The sequence below is a fragment of the Corythoichthys intestinalis genome, chromosome 17, assembly GCF_030265065.1.
Source record: "Corythoichthys intestinalis isolate RoL2023-P3 chromosome 17, ASM3026506v1, whole genome shotgun sequence".
Taxonomy (NCBI): domain Eukaryota; kingdom Metazoa; phylum Chordata; class Actinopteri; order Syngnathiformes; family Syngnathidae; genus Corythoichthys; species Corythoichthys intestinalis.
The window spans coordinates 28996069-29018238 of NC_080411.1; the positions used below are offsets into that span (position 1 = coordinate 28996069).

General features: G+C 37.3%; 1 protein-coding gene across 1 annotated transcript; it reads right to left on the reverse strand.

Moving 5' to 3' along the window:
* Positions 1–950: 950 nt before the first annotated feature.
* zgc:73226 (uncharacterized protein LOC402792 homolog) lies at positions 951–22054 on the reverse strand. Its single transcript, XM_057819898.1, has 6 exons — positions 21896–22054; positions 12589–12739; positions 10328–10409; positions 7032–7105; positions 6245–6391; positions 951–1148 (listed from the first exon to the last, which is right to left on the reverse strand). The coding sequence occupies exons 1-6, from the start codon at positions 21930–21932 to the stop codon at positions 1100–1102; spliced, it is 540 nt and encodes a 179-aa protein (XP_057675881.1). The 5' UTR covers positions 21933–22054; the 3' UTR covers positions 951–1099.
* Positions 22055–22170: the final 116 nt, after the last annotated feature.

Consider the following 22170-nt stretch of genomic DNA (forward strand, 5'->3'; position numbering starts at 1 on the left):
TGGACATAAATTCATCTGGCTACTTTATTAATTAGTAATGTACGATGCATCGATAATCGTGAAAACCGTGATCATAGTCAGTACCGTGATCATCGTTTAATAATCGAATCGTTGCACCCTGAATCGTAATCGAATCGAATTGTGGGGTGCCTAAGACGGCACACCCCTATTAGTAATGCCGTTATACTCCAACGCCATTATTAACAACACTGGCTACGACTGACTGCCATTGACAGTGATCAATGTCCAATCTATTTGAACGCAGAGAGGCTGGTAATGAATGATCCTGTTTCAGTTCCACTGACATTGATAGACGTCCACTTCGTTTAAAATTGAAGTACTGACAGCCCTCCCAGTTCTAATGGATTGGACACCTATCTTCTTCAGTGGCAGAGAATGATTCAAAAGCCAGCCAACAAATTTGTTACTTGCTGGTTTATTCACACAAATTTCTGTTAATTCCCACAAAACGCTTTCAGTTTTGAAAATCTTTTGAATTTGTCACCCCTACTGGCACAACGACAGGGACTGAATAAAAGAGCCAACACACACTCTAGGGCTTTGTAGGAAGTGACGTTTAATGGGATCATGATTGTCTTTGGGGGAGGTTAAACATTTAATTGGATTAAGGGACAAAAAAAAGTACAAGCGCTCTTACAGTGACTCCTGAAAACTACATGCCTGCTTTAAATATACGACAGGGATAGGGGGAAAAAGTCGATTTTAGTTGTACAGAGGGGCATTACTTGTGACAAATGACAGCCCCCCACCACAACCACCAAGGTTACATGGAGGGCTGGCATATATTAGACGGACATGGCGTCCTCTTCTTTTTTGTGTTCTTTATTTTCCCTTTTATCATCCGGTCTATTCTCTGATTAGTCTTTAGAGGCGAAAGTGACCTCAGCATGACTCATTGGCCAGCATCCATCCATCGCCCCCCCCCCCCCCCCCCCCCCAGTCCCTTGAGGACGCTAACCACATAGCTACACACACGCACACATTCACAAACACACGCGCAGAGACATAAAAGCAAACAGGCGAGGTACTACAGTTGCGACCTCACTGGGGGCCGGGCTAGGTTAGCCTGGAGCTAATGTCACAGCGTACTAGTGGTGGAAGCAGCCAAACGTTTTCCGATGTAGATTCTAAAAAAAAAAAGAAAGAGAGAGAAAGGAAAATACAGATATGATTCCTTTTTAATACAGCAGTAATTCCCAACCTCATAGTGTACCGTGAGACATGAGAGACAAATAGGCCTACATTTGAATTAAATTTATTGAATGACCATGCTCGTAACTCAAAACTTGGATTTTATCTATTTTATCTTTTAAATATTTGTAAAAGAAGTTAAAGCGTGTAGCCCCCTTAAACATGAAAACTATTTTCTTCACATTTTCTAAACCAGACATGTCCAAAGTCCGGCCCGGGGGCCAAATGCGGCCCATGGTCAAATTTCATCCGGCCCCAGCCTCTGTCATAAAATCAATAACGTCTGGCCCACACACAGACTTAATAAATTGGTCAGCAGTACTGCTATCAGTATATGAAGTAGCTTACACACTAAATGCTGCTCCTCATTTACCCACTAAAAGGCAGCAGCACTCTAAGCAACATTATCCTGTGTGATCCTTTACTCCCAATTTTCTAAAATGGAGCCAATGAACAAAAAAAAAAGAAAAAAAAAAGTTGACTGCAACGGCCGACGTTTCAAGGATAGGTGGAAATTGGGCTATTTCTTCACTAAAATACGCAACAACTGTGTTTGCCTCATTTGCAAATAGACAGTCGCTGTTTTTAAAGAGTTCAGTGTGAGGTGATATTACGAAACAAGACACGCTGACATGTACCACAATATTACAGGGAAGATCCGCAGCGAGAAATTGAAGTAACTTGAAGGTAGTTTAATTTCACAGCAGCAGTATTTTGCAAGAGCCCAAGAGTCGAAAGAGAACGCCACAAAGGCCAGTTGCGAGATTGTTGAAATGATTCATTAAAAAAATAATAAAGCAAATGTGACACACAGAATGGCTTGCTAAAATTTGCTTAGATATATTGTTCTACGTGAAGGACGTCAGCCAAGGTCGGCCCCCCACATTTTTACCACACCAAATCTGGCCCGCTTTGCAAAAAGTTTGGACACCCATGTTCTAAACTGTGATTTTTTTAGTGATGGATTTATTTTTTTAAAAATACTGTATTTTTTGGACAATAGAGGTTTTTCCTGTGAAGCACCGAACTTCCACTAAAATGGCAACAACCATCGTAGACATGACGCGATGCTTTTCACTTGTACACACTCCGTAGCTTTGCACGGATACAAGGCTACCTTTAAACTTTTAAGCAGGGATCTGCTTTCAAATTAGATACGCCGTGACAAAATATGAAATGTTAAAGTACTGGATAGCATTTGGCTGCACAAACGTGCAGGGGTATTCGAAGAATCTGCACTTTCACCGAATCCCAAAAGAGAAGGAGAAAGGGCAAGAGTGGCTGGCTGCTAAGAAACGGGTAAAATTCTTCCCAACTGACGGTTCGAGGCTTCATAGCGTCCTTTTCATAGGAGTTATTCAAATTTATTATTATCCATAGATTCCATGATTTATTGACATGACACATTTGCCATTTACTCAAGGGTGTAGGTTTGGTCTCAACATTGGTAGGGATGCTATAACAGCATAACTTGCATATACACTTTTTGCTGGGGACGGGACATTAATAAGACCTAACAGATTGGCTACATTTCTCAAAAATAGCTCAAATATAGCTGGTTCCTTCGTAAAAATGAAAAAAGGTTACAATAAATTTATTTTTGTGGGAGAAAGTCATTTTTCAAAATGCTTGCTTCATATAAAGGAAATTTACAGTGGTTGTTTTTTTTTTGGGGGGGGGGGTAAAAAAATGTGCATCGGCTGCAAATAAAAATATATTTTTTTAATGATAAGATAGAAAATACATACATTTTAACATTTTAATTAGGGAATAAATACCCAATATCTCAGTTGGATTAACGTTAACAGTAGAAAAAGTACAGGAAGACACGTCACTAAACAGCTTTCTACTCGAGTTTTACAGGTTAGCAAGTTCACACGGTTTAATGTTATGCTAACTCTGATGCATGTTGGACTTTCAGTTGCAAAATTAGTGGTGTGTTCCCCACCTTCACAACATTGACATCTTTTTACATTACTTAAAGTGGCAGCTGCTGGCCGAAAAAAACCTTCTAATATCCCTCCTCTTCAAAGGGGGCCGAGGAGGCGGCATGTCGACATGTATTTCTGTTGGGATTGTGTGAATGTGGGGGTTCTAGTCATCAGCCAATCATACGTGCGTTTGAAGGGGGAAAAAATGGACCAGCACATTCAGCAAGTGAAAGCGGGTAAATGTAAGTCTGAACATAATGTAAGGTCAATTCTATCCTTACAACTTATGGGAAGACAATCTTAAATTACCAATATAACTGAACTCATCATATAATGCAAATAAGGTTGCTTAATGTTTGGTGGGGACAATTTGAGCATCCCTAAAAGTTGGTGGTGTTATGTCCCTACCGTCCCTATGTAAACCTACGCCCTTGCATTCACTTTGTCACGCCTTCCTGAAAGGGGCCGCAGCACACTCCGCTTCAATTATTAGCAGTCGGTCACATGCAGCGATGTAATACCGGATTTTTGTTGAAAAAGTACGAAAGCTGTACTGCATAAAAACAGGAAGGATTGTCTCAGGAGTGATTTGATCGAGGAGTCAAGGTAATTATTATATTTTTTTGTACCATGCATGCATTTTGAAACTTTGGAAGGGGGGGGGTGCCACAGTGACTTAACTAGCAGCACATTCTACATATTTACGTGAAATAAATACTAACTGCCCGTTTTTTTTTTTTTTTTTTTTTTTTTACTTTTAACGAAGAATCGAGACTGTTTTACATCCATATATATAAAGAATTCAGACTTTTAAGCGTTTATTCACAAGAATTTTCAGCGGAAAAAGCTCTTTGTTGTACTATGGGGGCCGCTGCAGTGACTTAGCTAGCAGCACATGAGAAAGTGGCCAGCATTATTCACTTTATAAAAAAGATGAATCAAAACACCTATCCTTGAAAAACAAACATGTTTTTTAGGAGCCTGAGAGGATGAGGACGGCCCGATTCTCGAGCCTGAAGGTGCTGGCCAGGTGGGAGAACGCCAACCCTGTCAAGGCCGGCTACACGTTGACCCAGAAGGTGCTGGTGCATTTGACAATGTTTTTACATCTGTGTGATTTTAAGAAAGATCAGATCACATTTGATAGTTTTGTTTGTTAAGAAATGTAAGAAATTCCAAAAGGGTCAGCTACATTTTCATACCACTTTAAAATTTAATTTTTATGATAGTTTCCATTGGTGTAAAGTGGACCAATTCAATATACTGAATAGACGAGACCGAGGGGAGTATTTATAGTGCCGTCCCGTGCATTTCATATTCCCTGTCCACATGCATTTCTTGTTTCCCGTCTGGCGACAGGTCTGCTTGAAATTAATCTACGTGTGGGCAATATACATGAAAAATTTACTCCCCTTACTGACGACTATGTAAACATCTGATGTATTTTTCGCCAATAAAAGCTCCTTTACGACTCCTGCTTTCAAGTATTTCTAGCCCTCAAAGAATTTGTAGGCTTTTAAAGTTTGGTGGATGTAAGAACTCGTTATCAGGTAATTCGATACAGTATATACTGTAATATACAAACGATGCCACCAGCAGGTCCAAGATGGAGGAATGTTTACATCTAGGTGGAAACACATCAAGATTCACGTGACGGTAAAAACCTCCAAAAAACACCGTTTTTTTTTCATAATTTGGCCTGGGATGCGACTTGTACTCTGGAGCAGTGTTGTTTTCGTCAACAATGACCATAACAAAAATATTTTGTCGAAGAACAATTTTTGCATGACGATTATGAGACGATGATGAGTTAAAAACGTGGCTTGGGAGACTAGAACATTATGAGACGAATGCCAGTTTTCGTCTGACGAGACGACAACGAGACGAAAATGCTACATTTTTCTGTAATGTGTTCACGTCAAGCTATAGCAACAAGTAGAAATTTGACATTTGAGCAGAGCGTGGTTTAAGCAAAGTTAGCGGACATGCCTACACCATGTGAGACGTTATGGCCCAGCCTCATTTTTCCCCTATATTGTAGTCTCATTAAATATAGCTACAATTATTTTTTTTTTATAAATTCAAATTTGGATTTGGAACCACTGTTTTCTTTGACCCAATCAAATAATGTACTGTAACATTGTTGATTTCCACTGCGGTTAAAAAAAGAAAAAAAAAAAAATTATTTCTTCGTTGTAACTAAAAAAGTATGTTATTATGGATGCACTTTTTTCATTTGAATTTTTTTTTTTAAATAATTCTAATTCCTGAATGAAAGACAAAAATTTGTCAGCACCAGGCCACGCATTCAAGTGCAACTGTCACATACACAGCAACATGAGCTAAGGAAGTTAGCACTTCTTAGGCTATGTTCATACTACAGGTCTTAATGCACGAATCTGATTTTTTCGTGTTTTTCCGACTCGAGTGAGGTATTAACTTGACGGTCTGAACGTGACAAGTCGCATAGAACTGGACCATTTAAAATCCGATCTGGGTCACTTTTGTACGTGGTTCAAATCCGATCTGGGCCACATTTTTCCAGACTGTCGAGGCGATCTATACTGTCCAGTCTCTCAAATCGGAATTCATGCAGCAATTACGTCGTCAAAAAGCGAGAGAGACGCCACGGTAGCGGTGCAGCTGTGCGTCATTAGCGCCTAGCTTGCCATGAACACGGCTTTTTAGGAAGGGTCGGACTTTGACAACAGTCATTAAAAAATAAAAATGGGTTGAGGATGAGCCTGAAAATGATCGGTTTTCTGCCATAGAAGCAATATTTCAACATTGCTTACACGGCCGAGAGTCGGGGCAAACTGCGCGTATGAAAAAAAGCAAAATATGATATCCCTGGAATGACGGATGACAGCCAGCGTGTGTGGTCATTTGTTTTGATGCTTCTGCGCATTTGGGTCGTCTTGCTCAGCGCGTGTTGGACTGCAAATCAGTGCGCATGCATAATACTTGAATGGTCTCAATGGACAAAGGCAGTCTGAATGGGCACGCTAAAAAAACAGATATGACAAAAAATCTGATTTGTGCATTAAGACCTGTAATATGAACGTAGCCTTAGATTGGGGGCATGTGTGTCAAGGCCTTACCCGATACCCAGCGTGAGGAGATGCGAGGCCAGCAACGAGGGCACGAGGACAAGGAGCACGTCAGACGAGAAGATTCCTCTCTTTTTCATCACTTCTGTCTTACGGATGCTGAGCGAACTAGACTTTGGGTGCTGAAAGACAAACTCTCTACAAAAGAAGACCATCAAGTCAACAACCAAAGAGAGCCTGATGAAAAGCATATACAGATCAGATCCTGAATGCAAATAGTAAAAATCGGCGTATAATTGATGCCAATTATAATTGCATTGAATGCAAACCTACAGGGATTTTTTTTTCTTTCCCTTCTTCTGAGGGGGTCTAACCAGGCATACAGTATATGTAGAATATCTCTTTTTCTTGGCATTTACAATCTCCAATTTGGCTCTATGTCGCATCCTGCTCCCAACTTACTCAAATTACTGCTTTTCCACATTTCTCCTGCACAGACGGCCAACAGTTGAAACTGGCATTGAATAATAAAAATAAAACAAACAAACAAAAATCAATTAAAAAAAAAAAAAAACATAAGTTAATAAATAAATAATATGATAATTAAAAAAATATTCGATGAAATACAAAATAAAAACAAAGATTTACTAAACATGAACATAGATTAAGAGGTAAAGAAACTAATTAATAACTAGTCGACAAGTTTTTTCATCACTAGTCACCCAGTGTTCCCTTTCCCCCCTCCCGGGGAGGGGCTATTTTTCAGCCGCAGCCGCAACTCACAAATATATACATATATTTAAAAAAAAAAAAAAATAATAACAATGCTTGTCCTTACTTGGGCGGCATGTTTTCAGGCCTGCTGGACCAGTCCCACACCCAGTCAGTGTCCAATCTTCTGTCATTTTCCTCCTGTTTACATCACCGCAAAGAGATCATATGAGAATTATAACATAACAGCTATAATAAAACCACAGTGTACTGTTTAATTGGATGAAAAAGCTTGGGCATATCCATGTGACAAAATATTTTCATGATACTGTGTATAGTGATCATTAAGTTTATCTTTCAATTCCCACTCATTGTTCAAATTAAGGGCGTAGTTTTGGTCTCAAACATAGGCGGATCTACTATTCAGGCGAAATAGACGATCGCCTTAGGCCCGCAACCAGTAGGGGGCCCCCAACCAGCTGCCCTTACCCCAACGAGCAAGAGCTTGGGCCAGCAGCACCCCCAACTATTCGTCATGTATAATAATGTCAGCATACCAAACAAACAAATAACAAAACAAAAAAGAAAGCCATTTGAATGCTGCATTTATATCATCTCTCCCCCACACACACGCACTACAATGGACTGTTCCACGGCGACGGATTGAGTATCGGTCGCTTAGCTCCGTTTAGCATCACTTAGCTCCGCTTAGCTGTTCGTTAGCTTCACTTAGCTCTCCCACGTTTTTCACGCCACGAACCTCGCTATTTTTACAGTTCACTTGCTATTTTGCACGTCGGCTATCGTTTATTTCCATCACATGAGCGAACGTGCTCTCCATGAGAGCCAAAGTGCAGTGAGGGAGAAGTTGAGAGCAGTGAGGGAGAAGTTGAGAAAAGGCCGCTAATGCCTCTTTTAACTTTCTTCTTCTTCTTCACACCGAACATAAAATACATGACAGCACACCATGTGGCGAAACAATGCAGTACATTTCCAATCAGTCATACAATAATTACTCAACAGCTGGTTAACAGCATTTGCTAACGAAAAAAAAAACAAATCTATTAGTGACACCACAATCAATGATTTTTTTTTTTACGGAGTGTAAAGCTTTCGGTTAGCGGTTTAGCGAACGTACCTCCGGTGAACATTTCAAAATAAAAGCACGTCATGTTCGTCATATAAATAAGGATTTCTGGAGTTAATCCCACATACTTTAAAATTAATATTATAATATGTTGAGTAAATACTTCAGAATACAGAATAGATTTCAAATGACACTCTTTATGACAAATATGATTGGCAATGAATAATTATTATAATTATTATACTACTATTATATATAGTAGTATACTATTATAATAATGCTAGATTTTTCTTTTAAGAATTGTTTTGAGTAATGTTGGAAAGGCAAAGTCAGTGTTCTGAATTTCTTTACTTTCCATTCTTTTGCACTAGTAAATGCTATCAGCATTTAACCTCATTGTTTATTTGTGATTAATTATTATTTACATGATTATTTGTACTTTAATAAAGAATTTAAGTGTTCCAAAATGGTTTTGTGAATTAATAAGCGTCAACTAAAATTTCATTGCTAAATTAGTAAAAAAAAAAAGAAAATTATTAGATAAGTTGACTAAAAGTAAAACTAGTCGGCTGACTAACCAGGAGAAAATTTGTCGTTTAGAACAGCCCTAGTGTACTGGAACATATTTCCTCCACACCCTTCTCACCTTTTTAACCCCTGACCCATGAAGAGGGCCCCTGGATATGTTCGCCTTAGGCCCCAAAATTGCCAAGTCCGCCACTGGTCTCAACAATGGTAGGGACGATATAACAGCATAACCTGCATGTAGATTTTTTGCTGGGGCCGGAACATTAATAAGATCAAACAGATTGGGTGAATGGGGGTCAGTGCTACTTCTCACACGAATACGAACCTAATTAATTTATAGGCTTAATGATCAACGCAAAATAAATCTGTATTGACTTTTATTCCATGTGTATTGCTCCAGGTGGTACACCCTTTGATTAAAACCTTTGTTTTCAAAAACGACTAAAGAAAAATTTAGAACACTTTCAGAATAAAAGTCTGGATTTAAATTAGCAAATTTAAATTACTACAGTATTTGAACAAATATTATATTAACACACACAATATATACACACTTGGTAATAATCTGTTAACTATCCAGGAATGCAAAAAAATATACTTGTCTTAAGACCACTTAACATTGTCTGTCTAAATAAATCAATAAAACTGAAAAAAACCAAAAACAAAACATTATAAAAAAATTTTTAAAAATAAAAATGGAGCCTTCCGTCAGGCAAAACACGACTGCCTTTGTCCACAAGCACAGCTAAACGCAACGAAAAATGAAAACTTTTTACCTCGACTTTGCTTAATGTATGATTGTCTGAGAAAAAAAAGTCTGCATAGGGAAGGTATAAAATCAAAGGTGCGTTGTAGGGGGAAAAATGGACCGGTAAGTTCAGGAAATGAAAAAGAGTAAATGTAAGGTCTGAAAATATGAAAATAATTCACTTAATAATGGTAGGGTCAAGTCTATCCTAACAACATATGGGAAGACAATCTAAATGACCCATATAAGTGAACTCATTATATAATGCAAATAAGGTTGCTTAAAAGTTATGGGGCCAAATTCCATAAAAAAGTTGGTGGGGACAATTTGAGCATCCTGAAAAGGTAGTTGCTAGTGTTATGTCCCTAGGCCTATGCAAACTTACGCCCTTGGTTCAAATGTGACGAAAGAATACATGACTGTATTATGACAGCATTTGCATTTACATTTTGTTATTTTTATCTGTCTGTATATTTGGCTGGCTAGCGAGCCCAAATAATACCAGAATATACTTGAAAATCTGCTATCATATATATTTTGACTCTTTAATGTACGATCAATATATAAGGACAGCGGTGAGGATAACGATGATGGCGGTGGTAGTGATGGCAGTAGTAATGGTGATAATGGGATGATGATGACAATAATTGGAAGTGACTGTATTCTATGGAAATTTTAAGGAGTGAATTAGGGGTGAGACCCAAAAAAGGTCAGCCTCTTCACATTCTGTTTCGAGCTACATATGTATGTATTTGTTATTATTTTGTTGTAATCATGATTGATTTTATTATTGTTTTTTTCCCCTCTTGTTGTTGTATTTCTTTATCACGGCTCAAAATCAATCAATCAATCAATCAATCAATCAATCAATCAATCAATCAATCAATCAATCAATCAATCAATCAATCAATCAATCAATCAATCAATCAATCAATCAATCAATCAATCAATCAATTCATTAAAAACAAGAAAGGGGCAAAGCCATCCAACCTCAAGACAATCAATTAATGATGCAAATGGTTTATACAGATAGTTTAACAAAGACGAACAACTTGAATACCTGTATGGTGATACAGTCACTGTCGTGATCACTAGAGGGTCTTGGGGAACTGGTCGAAAGCGGGGTCCCAACCTGCGGTGGACTGCAGACAGTGCGCAGATATTATTACTACATTAAGAATGCCCCCCAATTAAGACAGACTACAGAGCTTTACTGGCATATACTGTATTCAAGTATACTATCCTATCTTAAAACCATTGAAAATACATTTCTGAATCCTTCATCTCATGTCAACTAGTCAGTGTTTACTTTTTTGATATGAATGAGCAAAAAAAACAAAGCAATCAAATATAGACTGTGACTACAAGTACCAAGCACATAATGAAGTTCATTACAATATTCATGTCATTATTGATAGCTTTGCATTTCAGTAGCGTACCGCGCGAATGCTACTTTTAGACCATGACGTCGCCATCGTAGTGGGACATTATAGACACGCCCTTGCATGCAATCCATGTTATTTCTGCTATTTTTCTCCGGTAATCTTTCAAAAAAGAACATGCCGATCAAACACTGCTGCTATGGAACTTGTAGAAACGACTCTAGACATTACGACATGTGAAGGATGTTTTCTTCATACGTTTTCCCAAACAAAAAACTCGGAGGAAAAAATGTGAAGAATGGAACAACTTGCTCGGACGTCCATAAGACCAGTTTAACGCCAGCAAGGTGAAGCCATACACACTATTCACCCCCCCCCTTGTGGCCTAAAATGACATTGCATTTAATAGACTTTCCAATATATGAATTTAAAATTAAGACTTTGCCGGAAAATTGTTGTCTACAAAAGTTGTAAAACAATCAAAAAACAACAAAAACGAATAAAATGAACATAAAATATAATTTTACTATGGGTCAAAATTATTTTTCAAACCAATCATGTGAATAGCACCCTTGAGATGGTCATTTGCTTTGCTTACCCCCCCCCCCCCCCCCCAAAAAAAAAAAAAAAAAACACCAGAAGAGGCAAGATGGATATAAATACTTTATTCTAACCTAAGCTTTCAAAAGCGACAACTACTGAGTGAGAACCAAGGACTGAAGATGTGAACCGTGAAACGCAGGGGAGCACTGCTATAATTGTGAGAGGAGTTTCAGTTTGCCCCACTGAAGATGTTGATCGTACAACAACAAAACCATTTCCAACATTCCTAGCTGCAATATTCAGTCAAAAAAGGATGCAGCGTCTACTTCACCATTAGGTAAGACAGAAAAAGACGGGCTCACACACGCAGGCACACCCACACAGCTGGGATGCCTGTATGTACGACCATGGTCTAAGCTACTATCCGAGCACATATCTTGTAAGTTAATTTTTATTACTGACACTGCATTTTGGGGTAATCAACATTTTTGCTTTCCCCCCACAAAAGTCAAAACTCCGCCTATGGCTACAACCGGTGGCAGCACGGTGAACTTTTTGGCTCCTCCAATAAACAAAGGCAAATGTATGAATCCACAGTTATATTAATACTGCTACACGGATATTTAAACCACCGTAATACGACAATGCAACAATGAATGTTGAACCTCATCCTAAGAAAATGAGCTAAATATTTTCACAACTAAATTTGTGTTTTCTGCAGAAAATGTGTATATGTTAATCTTTTCCTGCAAAAAAAAAAAACTTAGATGATTAAATTTGTCATTATTAGGTTCTTGCTGCGAAAGATTCAAAGCTCACAGCTTTTCTTGTTTATTGATATTTTATAGTTGTTACAAATGTTCTATTTGTGTATTCGTTTAAGAAGTCAAAATGTAAAGAATTTGAAGTATGACCCAAAAAGGGTCACTATTATTTATTTACACAAGTTCTCTAGTTTTTAAATTTAAATGTAAAATTTTGAAAATAAAAGCATTGTCAGTATTTTTTCTAGCCTTTTTTGTACGGAAAATGGATAAACAGCACACACAAAAAAAAGAACTGAACCGAAATTTTAGTGGATTGTTTCACCCCTAGTGTTCAAGCCTTCTTGCATTTGGTCAGAAGTAGCAAACGGGCTGTCACGTTGCACTTGTTTATCATAAACTTGAACATACAAGTGTAGTATTGTTATGAGGCAATGACAAACGTGACCAAGATGTCCCTGCTCAAATACCCCACGTCACTACGGCAAACGCAATAAATCGTGGCTCCCTGAAGAGTGAAAAGTGGGGAGAGACCACTATGGAGACTGTATGGGTGATGTCACCGTGGCTTTTTTTATTCATTAATATTTTTTTACATTCGATGGTCACATGACACTGAACTGGGCCTTCACCTGTCTCGGTTTCTCTCGCACTCCAGCTGCGCCTCGAGCAGGATTCTCTCCAGCTCCCCCTGCAGAGCAGAAGAGATGCTGTCTTCTGGTCCCGTCGGACTCTCCCTGCGGCTGACGGCTGCGATCAACTCCTCCAGTTCCACCCAGGAGCCTGCGCGAGGGTAAAATACAGCACAGATATTACACAGCGGTGTTAGCTAACAAAATACAAACACTTCATTTCTGTACTTCAGAACATTTTTCAGGGATCTGTACAACACAGATAAATTTAGCTAAAGTTCTCCCTATTACCCTAATGCTTAAAATTTATGATTGACATTACTCCTGAAAAAACGATTTATTATTTGACTTTTGTTGAAAAAAAAAATTGTTTTTTTTTTCTCTCTTTAATAAATTCCTGAAAAGTCAAAATTTGAACCAAATCTCTAATCTCATAATAATACAATGTTGTTTTCTTAACTCATTCACTCCCAGCCATTTTCACCAGAGCAAGGCCATTAGCTCCCGGCCGTTTTACTGGATTTTGACTGATTTTGCAAGGCCCACAGAAAATTCTGTTCTATTGCTATATAAACATGGAACCACCAAAAGAAAGATTAGACTCTCTGCTTTCCGCAGGAAAAAAGTAAGTTCATATCTTTTTCCATTCTTTAGAAATCAGCATTACAAAATAGCTTAGTTTGAGCAATTTTCCAATTTCTGATGAAAAAACTGAGAAATTGAGCTTTTTGTGAAAGCATACTTTTCAAACATAAATTTGACTTTAACACAGCTATTTTTTGCTTTAGTTACATCCCAAACATCTGAAAAATGTTTTCCTTTTACAAAATATCATAAAGAACAAGACAAATAGAGCTTTTGATAGCAAAGTAACAATTTATTTACACATAACTAACTGAGAGATGATGCTGTTGTCGCCGAATATGACGCTGTTGTCGCCGCGACAGCCGGGTAAACTTTTCCGTCATAGTTGCCTGTCTCATAAAGATAGATTTTTTTGAGTCTCTGCAGAGTCTGCTCGGCAAGCCCACTGCACCGGTTCTGCTCGGTCGTCCAGCGCCTGGCATCCTGGGCGTCCTCTCGGTTGTTCTGCCTGGTGTCATTACGCCAGCGCTCCGACCGTGCGGCCCGGCCGTTGAATTGGGTTGCGGCTCTTACTAAATGCGCGATTGCCCTCCAGTGGCCAGTTTTATTGCTTTAAAATGGATTTTCAGCTTTGTGCTTTGGAGCTCAGTTGAATCAGGACCCAGAGATGTCTTTTATGGAAAAGGAAAAAAAAACGTAAAAGACGTATAAATACGTCTTTGGGACACTGAAAAAATTAAAATAGAACGTATTTATAGTAGGGCTGTCAAAATTATCGCGTTGACGGGCGTTAATTAATTTTTTGAATTAATCACGTTAAAATATTTGACGCAATTAACGCACTAGGCCCGCTCAGACAGATTTAAATGTCAGTACAGTGAAAGGCCAACTTGTTAATTGTGTTTTATGGAGTTTTTCCGCCCTCTGCTGGCGCTTGGGTGTGACTTGCATATGTTATGTGGCGTAATGTCGCCGTCTGCTGGCGATTCAGTGCAGCTGATTATTTGGGTTTCGGCGCGCTTTTCTGACGTGATTATATGTCGACGCGAACTCACACTAATAGACAGTGCTATTCAGACCAGCTAACGTCCGCATCCAGTATTCAGTGCCAGTTCTCATAGCCCCATCACACTGTTTGTGTCTAATACATGCATCGCTTGTGAGTTATATTCCTCCTTTGTTTATATTCATGAGCATTAGATAGTTATTGATGATGTGTATTTGAATTTGTTCACGTATATGGTGAAATACAGTTACATTGTTAGATGCTTGTGAGCTAATTGGCTAGTGCTACTGCTCAAATGGACACGTGTGTGTACATTTTATGTTATTTTGTGATTTATGCAAGTTATTGACACATTGCCTTGTTATTTTCAGTTTTACAAAAATACAAGAAACGTGCTCCTGTCAAAAAGAGATGACTTCAGTAAAGCCCATGCTACTTTGCCACACCGTCTGATTTCTTTTTGGAACTTATGTTTGCTATCTGTCAATTTGTGTACTCACACACATTGAGGACAGAATAGGGCTACTAGTTTATTTTTTTATTGAAAATTTTACAAATTTTATTAAAACGAAAGCATTAAGAGGCATTTTAATATAACATTTCTATAACTTGTACTAATATTCATCTTTTAAGAACTACAAGTCTTTCTATCCATGGATCACTTTAACAGAATGTTAATAATGTTAATGCAATCTTGTTGATTTATTGTTATAAAAAACAAATACAGTCCTTATGTACCGTATGTTGAATGTATATATATCCATCTTGTCTTATCTTTCCATTCCAACAATAATTTACAGAAAAATATGGCATATTTTATAGATGGTTTGAATTGCGATTAATTGCGATTAATTACGATTAATTAATTTTTAAGCTGTAATTAACTCGATTACAAATTTTAATCGTTTGACAGCCCTAATTTATACGTTTTTGGGAGCAAACGTTAATCATGCCTTACAGCATTTTTACAATGTACAATGTACAATGTACCTTCTTTTCTCCCAATTTTTGCAATATTTAGATTTTATTCTTTTAAAATTATATTAATAACTCCCACAAATGTTTGACCTTTAACGTGTAAAATATTTAGTATTTTAACCTTAGTATGTTAAATATTTAGAGTATTTTAACTCTTTCAGTGCCATTGACGATTAAAGACATCCAATCATGTGGCTCTTTTCAGCTTTCTACTGTGAATTTAAATTACTGTAATTTTCGCACTATAAGGCGCACCTGACTATGAGCCGCTACCTACCAAATCTATCACGAAAACAGCATTTGTTCATAAATAAGTGGCACTGGACTAAAAGCCGCAGCTGTCCTCACTGTGTTATGGGATATTTACACCAAAAGATATTTAGCGGTGACACTTTATTTGACAGCGGCATCATAAGACTGTCATATGACCAAGTCAACCACCATAAAGCTTTGAACCAAATTGGCTGCAAAGCTGTATTGCTTCAAGAAGCTTCATTTGGTCATCACTGCTCCTTTGGGTGAGACAGTCAACCTCCGCTGCCACCTGCTGTCAACCATGTTGTTGTCCAACATGCCTACTAGCATGCGTTGCAGCACTACAGATGTAAATAACAATCAAAATTCATGTTCTGTGCTAATTATTTCTTCAGTTACTGTTCCAGTTGTTTCCTTAATTGCTAATCATGGTAATTGGTAACACTTTTTTTGACACTGTGCTATAAGACTGTCTTCAGACCATTTTGATTTTGACAGGATACGGTCATGAGCATTAATAAGGGCTTATAACAGATGTCATTTAGTGTTATCTGGCAAATTATTTCACTTTTGAATGGATGTAAAAGATCCAAGCTGGACATAAATGGAGTTGGTGACGTAATTTTGACGGATGTCACTTAATGACATAAGCATTCAGTAATGCCCATGATAGTGTTGTGTCATAATTATGATGGTCTTATGACGCCGCTGTCAAATAAAGTGTTAACTATTAACCCAAATTAATCAACAAATAAGCCGCACTGGACTATAATCCACATGATTCAAAATGAAGGATAAAAGTAGCGGTTTATAGTCCAAAAATTACGGTAGTTTTTTACTAGTATTGGCCAGTCCATTTGAACAGGGAGGGTTGGCAGGGAATATTCATTTATCATGGAGTTGCATGAGTGCCTGTGGCATGGGCAGCTCACACATCTGGAAAGCCACCAAAGGAGCAGAAAGCTATATATAGGTTTTGGAGAAACATAGGCTGCCATTGAAGAAATGTTGTTTTCATGGACGCCTGTGCTTTTTTCAGCAAGACAATGCCAAACCTTGTTCTCCACGATTTACAACAGGCTTCAAAGTAAGAGTGTGTGTACTAGACTGCATCTGTCTCCCACTGAAAATGTGTGGTGCATTATGGAGCGTAAAATACAGCAACAAAGACCATCAAGCAAGAATGGGAAAGAATTCCACCTCCAAAGCTTCGACAATGAATTTAATTGTCAAATTGTCTCAATTCCCAAACATGTATTCAATGTTGTTAAAAGAAACAATAATGTAACACAGTGGTAAACATGAGCCCGTCCCAGCTCTTTTGGAACATGTTGCAGCCATAACATTCAAAGTTAATGATTATTAGCAAAAAACAATAAAGTTCCATTCCTTGTTTCTCGTGAGAGTGGCTATGAGAGCATTCGGTCACTTAAAAGATTTGAATGCATGCGGGGCCATTGAGGGCTATCAAAGAAAATCAGATGAACACACATGATGAATAAATGACTGAATGAACACAAAAGGTTCATCGGGTTTACACACACACGCAGAGTATAGAAACACAACACACACATGAACGGTGCCGTTATTGCACATACTGCTCAACAGTAAGCAGGTCTGACAGCATGCTCGCTTATGTAAGATCTTATTTCTGTGAGAGATTAGCCATTCACCCTCTTACACCCTCCTCCTTGTTGTTTGTGCACAACATTTACAGCCAATCAGAGCCTTCCTCCATTTACGTGATGTTGTGTGTGTGCGCGTGTGACATGACTGAGCACAGAAGAGCATCGATGGGAATGGAGGGAGGAATCTGTGCCATTGCCCTAGTTTGGCTTTTTGTGTGTTGTTGTGTGTGTTGGTCCCTACAGAAGAGATTTATGACATAACCACTTTGCTGATCTATCTGCAATTCTTGTGCTGCGATGTTTGTTGTTGTGGGGCTTCAAAGACCTTATGTAACTTACTCACTAAACAAAAACATATCAGTACATATACATTTTTCTTTGTTAGTTTATTATTTATTTTTATTTTATTCATCTTGCCTGTTTTTATCAACGTTTGAAAAAATCAAAAGGTACATTCTGAGTTTTGCAGGATTTTTCCCCAGCCTATATTGATAAAAAAAAAAAAAAAAAAAAAAAAACCCTCTCATCTATAAAATCTAAAATTAAAAATCTAAAATCATAAAAATTTATGAATCATTATTGTGAACACATAGGCTACAATTGACGGTGAAACCTACCGGTTCAAATGGAATGGACGTCTACAAGTGACAAACTAATTTAAATTCACTGCAAACCACCCCTGGTGATAGGTAAGCTAACATTTAAAACATATTATCACAATTAATTAGCATGTTTAATTATCATTAACAAATCTAACAAGTGAGCATTTGCAGGAAATGATTCCAAATAAAACTTTTTTGAAGAAAAATTCAAATTCTGTATTGTACAGAATAGGCATGTGCCAATAACCGGTTTCAAGGTATACCGTGGTATGATAACATTACGGTTTCAAAACTGCAAAATTATCCGTCATTCCTTCCATAAGGTATTAGCTATTTTTTTACGTACCATAAATGCAGGGAGAAATCCCTTACTTGGAGCTGCAAGGCTCAACCTTCCACCACCGGTTGTTGCTCGGTGTCAGTGAGTCAGCTGTGCTACACGATGGCTGGAGAAGGTGAAACTCATGAACTTTTTCCCTCCATCGAAGAAAACAAAATCGCTGGTATGGAAATACTTCGGCTAAAGAAAAGTTAGACTGCCGCGGTTTAGAGGAGGAGGGCCACCCGACATGTAAAACATGCATGCTTGTAAAACATGCTGAGTAGGCAATACCTTTAATGTGATTTTGCATTTAAACACAATTAAAGGTTAATAAACACTATCATGAACATATCCCACCAGCTACCAGAGTTAACTCCAGCGTGTTTAGTGTGTCTAGCAGTGGTAAAACATGTTCTTTTTCTCTCTGGCAACTGTCTGTGTTGAGATCGAGAGTGTGTGTATAATGTAAACATGAGACGAGGCATACACACGTGCTTTTTAAGGAGAATAATGCAAATAATTTTGTTTTGATGGTAATAATTTTGATCTGTGGGTTTAGGCTCACTTTGAGGACTGCAATAAAAAAAAAATAATAATAATAATTGAGAATATATTTTTTTTAATATATTTTATTTCAATGTGACTTTATACTTAGGTTCCAATTTGCTAATATGTTTTGAAAAATAAAAATCCTGTTCAATCTATTTTTAAAAAATTTTTTTTACCCCAGATTTCCCTAAGCAACACGTTTGAGAGCTGCAATAGCAATACCGTGATACTGTGAAACAGTGATATTTTTGCTTAAGGTTATTATACCGTCAGAATCTCATACCGGCACATGCCTCGTGCAGAAAAAATGGTTTGTTCTTATCTGCACTGTTAAACACTTGTCTTCTGTACGCAAATAACAAAATTTTACTGCATCTAAATACCACAAGATATAAGAAAAGTACTACAGAGAAAAAGGATCCCAAAGCATCAAAATCATGTTTCAAATTGCATGTACACAATCATTAACCCATGTTATATATACAACTGTATTCAGTGGTTAGATTATTCATCACAATTATAGCACCTCTATGAGGTCTTTCAATAGTATTGGTGGGTAGATTTGGTTGCTTGCCTGCAAACATACTATAAAGCAGTGAGAAATCTTTCCCATTTAATTGGCTTAGTGAGATACACGCAGGTGAGTCAGCGAATCCGTTTCCACGGTAACAGCAAGATCAACAATAACCAGTGTGGAAAAGTCATTCACTAGTAGAATGTCAGTAACCAAGCAAGAATTTGATATTTGATAATATTTGATTAGTGTACCTAAGTATTTTTTCAGGTATTGAGTATTCAGGTTACGAGTAGTTATTTTTCTGATGGCATTTTAGTTTTTACTTCCAGCTCTTGAAAACCTAACACTGTATATTCTACTCGCTAATGTCAAAAGTGGAGCATCAGCGTATGTTTGTAAAATTTAAAAGTATTTATTAATGGTATAATTTACAATTTTATTTTCAAACCCATTACCGATTTGATGTAAACTAACATTCCCAAAAAGTCAATCTTTCAACATTTTCTAAAATTGTGTGTTTGTCTCAGACCATATCATCAGTGTTGTTTCTGGCAGCTCTTTCAATGTTTGTCTTAGTCTTTTGGACAAAAATACATATTAGTCTTAGTCATATTTTAGTCATTTCAATATGCGTGTCTCTTAGTCTAGTTTTTGTCAATGAAAACGTAGAAAAAATAGTCTAGTTTTAGTGGAGGAATACTCCAAATTTTTTCGTCTACAAAATAAAGGCTTCCAATAATTTCGAATTTTTCTTTTGTTCAAAAAGGCACTAAAATGGAAACGTTCAACATATTTAATTTAAAAATATTATTAAAACACTAAATTAAAGCCAACATTCTGTCGTATTTGCTGTTTTAAATATTTAGAAGCCCCGCTGCGCACGACCAATGTGACGTGTACGAGTGCTGACGCGGGATCCTTTGATATGCATGCGGAGCAAGCCCCCCTCAATCCCCCGCAATCCAATTCTTCCACTTTGGAGGCAGGATTCAGAATTTTTCGTCTTCGCCAACACCATATACACGGGAGGCCATTCCGCTACTCAGTTATTGCGTCTTTGTGTCGCAGAGTCGCCATGTAAACTGCCCCTTAGTCTGTCACATTCTGCTGCTGCTCAGATTGTGTTTTGTTACAGAGCCGGCTGTTGGAGCGTTCCCGACGTAGCGCCTGCAGCCAATTCCAGCTCATCAACATTCGTGAATAAACGCAGGTGATCCAAGAGAAGAGTGCCGAGATATTCACTTGCTAGTCACCATTTCATTCCTGTTACTCTCGAGTCTCGTGCATTTGCTTGCTTGTTCGCCTACCGCCCTTGTTTTTTGATATCCTGTACCTTGTGTAGGTCTTTGAGTGTTCATTTTGGTTGTCTTATTGACTCTCTGTCCACAGCTTAGGTTTAGTGTTATTGAACCCCGCCGACCTATTGTCATGGACCCATTTTGTTATTTCCCCCTTCTCCGTGATCGTGTGTATTTTTGGTTATATTTAATAAACCCTTGAACGCATCACTCGATGGTTGTCTGCTTCGAGTTCCAACCTTGTTTCCACGTTGGCAGTCTCCCAAGACACATTTTTAGCTCGTCATCGTCACGTGATCGTCAAATTGTTCGTCGTCACATCATCGTCATGAAAAAATTGCTCGTCGACGAAATATTTTCGTTATCGTCATCGTTGATGAAAACAACAATGATCATATGACAGGATATTTCTGCCATTGGATCTCTTACATGTGATATTTTTGATAATACTGTATTGTCATGAAATTACACAAAATTTTCCCATAATGTTACAAATGTTTACTTTTGTTAAAATCCATTTTCATAGCCTAAAATATATCTGTATTCAAAATATTTAATTTGTAGGAGTTAAATACAAGTGAAATATTTTTCCTCCACAAATATATATTTGTGAAATAGCAGCTTTATTTATATTTTGACAATTGTTTTTTGTGTCCCCTCTTATACAAACACAACAAATCTGATTTTCTCATTTTATTGATAGTAAATTTTGTAAAATTACTCATTCAGTCTTGCAAATTTTCATTTTTAGTACAAATTTATTTTTGTAATATTTTCAATAGTTATTGTACTGTATTTCCTTCTCAATTAAAAAATAATTTTCTTTCTTGTAAAAACAAACAAAAAAACTGACATACATACGAATATATATATATATATATATATATATATATATATATATATATATATATATATATACAGTATATACTTACATATACTGTATATATATATCTGTACTCACACACGTGTATATATATGTATATATATATATATACACAGTATGTACAGTATACAGTATATACATATATATATATACTGTGTATATATAGTTTTCAAACAAAAAAATTAGAGCTGAATTTTTATTGGGGTAATATGAACAAAACAGCTCAAACTTAAAATATAGATGTGTCATTAAATGTTGAGTGAAATATTTGAGTGAAAATATTTTAACTAACAGTATGAGAAACATTTTTTATATATATATATATATTATTTCAAAAATTTAAATGGTAATTTACAGAAAAAATATTTTAACTCACGGATTTTCTTTTGCGTATATTACAACTTCAAATGAAAGTTATATGGTTGGTTTTGTTTACTTTACAAGATTAATTAAGAAATATGAGTTTAAAAAGTAAATAAACACATTTGTTAATACAAAGTAAGATATATTTTTTCTAGTTATTATTACAAAATTTATGAGCGAAAACCAGCACCAAATGCCGCGTGATTCTTTTAGAATGATCATTTCTAGTTTAGAGGTTAAAAAGTAGGTCTGTTTGATGTAATCAAAAAGAGCTGTAACAAAGAAATAGGCCCAATGCCGTGGAGAGGGAGCATCACTCACCGTAGAGGCCATCCTCTGGTGTCTGCTGGCCAGACATGCTTTGGTCTTCCTGGGACGCTGGGGGGCTTCCTGGAGGAGGACTACGAGAGATGCCGAGTAACAAGTGATTCCCCTGGGGCAGCTTTGCGCCCGCCCGGTGCAGCCTAAAAATACCGAAATATAAAAAGGTCCCTTAAGGCTGGGCTAATCCACGCTGCACACTCCTCCTTCCCTCCCTCCCTCTGGCCACGTGTCAGGCAGGACGATGTAAACAAAAAACATTTAACAGACCAGCT

What these genes read in the sequence shown, in the direction of transcription:
- zgc:73226 (XM_057819898.1), bottom strand. Translation starts at nt 21,932, where the DNA reads ATGTCTGGCCAGCAGACACCAGAGGATGGCCTCTACG. An exon ending in ACCAGAGGATGGCCTCTACG is followed by an intron (nt 12,740 to 21,895) that starts GTGAGTGATGCT and finishes ACCCTCGCGCAG; the next exon opens with GCTCCTGGGTGGAACTGGAG. An exon ending in CTCCTCACGCTGGGTATCGG is followed by an intron (nt 1,149 to 6,244) that starts GTAAGGCCTTGA and finishes TTTTTTTTTTAG; the next exon opens with AATCTACATCGGAAAACGTT.